The sequence below is a fragment of the Cavia porcellus genome, unplaced genomic scaffold (genome assembly GCF_034190915.1).
Source record: "Cavia porcellus strain 051 isolate PalLab524CR breed Dunkin Hartley unplaced genomic scaffold, mCavPor4.1 scaffold_14, whole genome shotgun sequence".
Lineage (NCBI taxonomy): Eukaryota > Metazoa > Chordata > Mammalia > Rodentia > Caviidae > Cavia > Cavia porcellus.
In genome coordinates, this window is record NW_026947497.1 from 15,528,999 (window position 1) to 15,534,270 (window position 5,272).

Sequence of the window (5,272 nt, forward strand, 5' to 3'; positions counted from 1 at the left end):
AATGGTGCTAACAAAAACTTCAATAAACCTTCGCTCTTAATGAAGACTTATGTCTCTCTATGTGGTCTACTTTGGGAGCGACCCAGTAATCCTACTGAAACTTCTTATGGCTTGAGTTTATTTTTAATGTATTTAACACTTTTTTTTTCTTTTTTTTTTTTTGTCTTTTTCCTTTTTATCGGTACCAGGGATCAAACTCGCGACTGCCTGCTTGCAAGGCAGGCGCTTATGCCGCTGAGCTAAATCCCCAGCCCCTTAATGTATTTTTTAAGAGAGACTCCATCATTCATTGAGGTAAATTTCATTTGTAATATTGCTTCCATAATTTATTTAGCATAGATTTATTTTACAGTATTCAGTGAATTCATGAGCAGTTCAGATGTGGTTAGTAGCATTCTTCTACATTCTCCTGAATAACTTTACAACTTCTTTTAAAATAAAACCATTTAGCCATTTTTGATTGATAGGGCACATAAACTTAAATCAATCAGTGCAATATATTCCTTTCTCAAGCCAGTTTAGCATTAGTGCTACACTTTAGCACTACAGGAATTTCAAAAATCATTTTTTTTTTTTGTTTTGTTTTTACTTACTCTAACCATGGAGCATTAAGGAAATCAAAGCTTAATAGCTATGATCAGTGGCTGGCACATAAAATGTTAATCTGAGGACAGAGGAAAGAAAACCTTAAGGAAATCCATCCAGGCTTACTTATATTTATTGGCAAGCCTAACTTACACTTTAGTATTGTCAATTACATAAAAAATTTTTTTTCCTGCAATTTGTTGTCAGTTCAGTCAGGGCTGCATTTGTTTGCAAACGAACATTCTAATAGCTAAGACATGTATTATCAGAAGTCATTACAGGTAACAAGGTAGCATTCTTTAAAAGTGAAGGATGTCAACAAGTGCTCCCAGTAATATGAAAAGGTGTTTGTACTAGTTATTCACCAGTTATCTAACATGGGATTTATGTTCCTTTGAGCTTGTGCTACCAGTATTCAAGTGTTCAGCAATTAAAAAAAAAAAAAAAAAAAAAAAGCACTATTCTGTTACTTCGATTTGAAAGCAGCCAAATAGAAAAAATGTTTTCCAAGAGTTGTTTTGCTATCTGTAATACAAATGCACCAAATTTAATTTTTTAATAATCGCACTGGCTGGAAAAGTTAAATCATTTAGAAGATTCCTAAGAAAAGGCTACCAAAAGCAACAAATGAGAGATATACTCTAAGAAAATATACAAGACTAGAAAACATACGGTGTTACCCTAGCATATTTTAAATTACTACATCCTTGAAAAGATATACAAGAAAAACATGGAAATGAAATAAAAATAAGGATTGAAAAGACAAATATATTCACATACTACATACATTGTTGCTACAGACTTCTGTAGATACAAATTACATATACAGATATAAAATTTCCATGTCTCATACAAATAAATCTCAATTGAAGATGGAAGCAAAACAATAATTTTAAGAAGTTTTTCATAAGACTACCCACTGATTTTTAAGGTTTTTGTTTAATGTACTTAATGTTTTCCAAATTCAATAGCTGTCATTATTTTTATCCATACAAATCAAATATTAGGTTTTAGAATCTTTTACAGATAAAACAAAATTTTTCTAAGATGTTATTGTTAGCAAATTTATGAATGCTCATTAAGAATTGTTTTAATAAAAATATTAAAAAGTTTAGTTAGATTTAATGTCTTCAGTAATATTTATAAATATCCTTCTACAAGTGTGTAAAATGAATGGGATTTATTTTTACGCTCCAGTAATATTTCTATATTAATTATTTTGATTCAATATATATGGCAATAAATCTCTATGCATGATACATATTAGTGTTTTCATACTTTAATGGGAATGCAGCACTAACAATTAAAATAAAATACCCATGAAATAAAATACAGGATTATTTTGTGGTTTTACAAATATTTTGTTACAAACTCTAAGAAGAATAAAAATTGAATACTGACATGACCTCTATCTACTTTTTTAGATCTTTCCATTTCATAATGAAACAACACTAAATTATGAAATTGTTATAACAAATCATTTTGTATCATTAATATTAGTGGGAACAAAAAACTGTACCACTGAAAAATGAAATTTTGCAGTTATTTCCATTAATCATTAGGAAGTGACTCTGTAAAAGGTAAAAACAAAGTATAGTATTTTGACACTGCTTTGATGATGAATACCTTAGTCTTAACCAAAAAAATTTTTTTTTCACTCATAATAACCACTTGTCCCTCAAATACCTTAAAAATACATTTAACAGGACGCTGCCATTAATCAAAGAGCACAAAATATTCTGGAAAACAGATTTGTGGCACAAAAAAATCTCATACGCCGATTCCTTTGGAGACTGATCAGTTTGCTCCTGCTTCGTCATAAGGATTTCTCTTTCCTCTTTGGGGGAGAGTCTACTCTATTTGACGTTTCCATTCCATTTTCTGTTCTTTTTCTAGACTTTCCTTTACTTGTGGACCGTTTCTTCTTCACATTGGATGCCTGCAGAGTAGAATCTTCCACCCACCTCTGAACCCGGACAGTAATCAAAGTCCATGTTATGTACACTTGGATCGAGCAACTGGAAGACAGAACTGCAATTTTAGCAGCCAACACATTTACGTTTCCAGTGAGCGTGTCCGTGGTATTCCGGGTCTGTGAATCCGATCCTGCCAGATGAAACCCAACAGTGACTATGGAAACAATTAAAGTCACAAGTCTCCCTGAAATAAACACAAGGGCCCACAGAGAAACTCCTTTCTGGTAATTCTCGTCACTGAAATAAAACAGGCCGCACAGGTGAGAAAGTAATTCGACAAAATAATGCAGCACCAGAAGAAGGAGTCCCAGGTGATTCAAGTAGAGAAGATAAGCTCCGGAGATGTGGAAGAGGTGGAGGCCAATGTAGATGAGTTGACCGGGGATGTCTTGTTTTTTGATCTTCTGGAAGTAGAGCTCGGGAAAACTGTGAAACCAGTAAGCCAACTGCGAGATGTAGAAGAACTTCATCTGGAAGGTCATCAGGTGGTGCGAGGGCGCCCTCCACAGGAGGGTCGGGTCGGCCAGGCAGTTCTCGGACACCAGGATGAAGGTGCCCCACACGCACGACACCACGTAGAACACGCTCAGCTGCCCGGACTCGTTGAGCTTGCTCTGCCGGGCCTTGGTGAACTGCATCCTCCGGCCGATCTTGTCCAGCACGCAATCCTGGAGCGTGGAGTGCACGATGATGGCCACCAGAGTGTAGAAGAACACGGTGGCCAGGTCCTTGACGCCGTAGTGGTACAGCGTGCGGACGCCCGCCGCCGCCGCCTCCCCCGCGGGGACGGGCGCGCCGTGCTGCAGGGTCAGGAAGACGATGGACACCTCGGCCGTGCCCTCGAACATCAGCCCCAGAACGAAGAACATCCCCACGCAGGACACCATGTCCGCATGGTTCTGCAGGATGAATTCGTGGCTCAGCACCGGGGGGTTCTTGGAGCCCTTCTTCCGGAGCCCCATGGCGGCGCCCGCCGATACTCACCGCCGCCGCGGCCGCCCTGGGTTGCTGCTCACCGCGCCACCGCGCCCGGGGCCCCGCGCCCCATCCCGGAGCTGCCCGGGTCGCCGCCCGCCCGCCCGCCAGCGGGAGCCGAATCGCTCCTCCGCGCCGGCCGCGCAGACCGAGCATGCGCACAGCGTTCGCGGCGGCAGGGCAGGGAATCGAGCGCCGCGCCCCCGCCCGCCAGGCCCAGGCTGCGAGCGCGGATGCTGCGGGATCGCGAGCCTGCTGCAGCGCACCTGGGATGCCTGGGATGGGCAACGGCCACCACCTTGTCACCCTCAGGCCATCAGCGCCTCGGAACAGCAGGCACACCAGCATCGCTCCCCGATGCTGTTCCAACCGCCTGATTTACCTTTTATCTTTCCTTTTTTCAGGACCACAATGTGGGCAGTGCATAGAGATTGCCTTGCACATGGGCATCACACATCTCAATTCTCTCACCTACCTTTATCCTTTAGGGGACCCTGCTAAGATATTACACACACACCAACTTCCTCCAAGGAAATGAGGAAGAGAGAGGTCAATAATAAGTCCCTGGTAACTGTCCAGAGCAAAGAGTTGATGCCAATCAGGCTGCCATGGTATCTTTCTTTGAATAATCACTCATACCTGGAAATAGTTATCAGATCGACAACAAAACCGGTCAAAAAACAGTTCCCCTTTAGCAAAGACAACAGTATCAATAATAATAATAATAATAATAATAATAATAATAATGTTGCAATGCCATAGTCCAGTTCATAATGGTATTTTCAAAGACTGACAATTGGAAGCAGAGAAGTCTATTTATCAGTTCAGGGAAAGATCTTTCGATTATGAAATCCAAAAGTGATTTAATCCCTCAAACTGATTAGGATGTAAATTTTCATTGGTATGTTTTTGTATATCTAAGTTGGCTAAAACTCACATTTCAAACCAGCATTTTTGAATGCTAGTAGATTTCTCCATGCGAATTTCATGGCAGTCTTGAAGTTTCTCTCTCAGTGGGGAGTGATCTTTTGTTTCTTTTGTATCACATGAGATCACAATTCTTACAGACAAAGCTTGAAGTTTGCAATATACATTGCAAAAGAAAACTGCTACAGGTTTTTAAAACAGTGTAGATTGTCCGTAAATGCGTAACTGCCTTTCATCATTCTCTGTGAATTTCATGGTAATAGATGCCACCCCGCTTGGGTAATTCTTTATTGATTGGACAGACCACCAGCATTTCCCAAACTCATCAAATTAGAGCACGTGGAATTCACTGTATGTCAGAGTTAAGGACATGCTTTTCCATTGCAAGAATTCCTGAAGGATTATTCATTGGATATTTCACTTTTTAAAGAGTCCATTGCACTGAATTTTCTTTGATAGCCCTAGCATTTGCTCTGACAGCTCCAAGAGTGCTATTGAAAAAAAATGAATGGGTAATTATAAATAGAAGTATAAGTAGGGCAAAAAAAAAAAAAAAAAAAAACAAGTTTAGTTAAAAAAAAAAAAAGCAAAGAGTCCAAGGCAAGAGCAGTGGCTGATTTTTAATTAATAATTAATTTGTCTGCTGTAGGCGTATATGCCGACCTATCATTTTATGGCTAAATATACACATATTTTTATAATACTGGAAGAGAAACTTTATTTGCATTTGGCTCTGCTTTGATTAGAATTTTCAAGGATTCTTGAGCCAAGACAATCAATTTTAAACTCATCGGTGAAAAAAGTCAATG

At 39.5% G+C, this 5,272-nt stretch overlaps 1 protein-coding gene across 1 annotated transcript; it reads right to left on the bottom strand.

Annotated features, from left to right (window-relative positions):
* Nucleotides 1-295: 295 nt before the first annotated feature.
* On the bottom strand, nt 296-3,668 carry Tram1l1 (translocation associated membrane protein 1 like 1). The gene has a single exon (XM_063260704.1). The coding sequence runs from the start codon at nt 3,521-3,523 to the stop codon at nt 2,402-2,404; it is 1,122 nt and encodes a 373-aa protein (XP_063116774.1). The 5' UTR covers nt 3,524-3,668; the 3' UTR covers nt 296-2,401.
* Between the last annotated feature and the right edge of the window lie 1,604 nt (nt 3,669-5,272).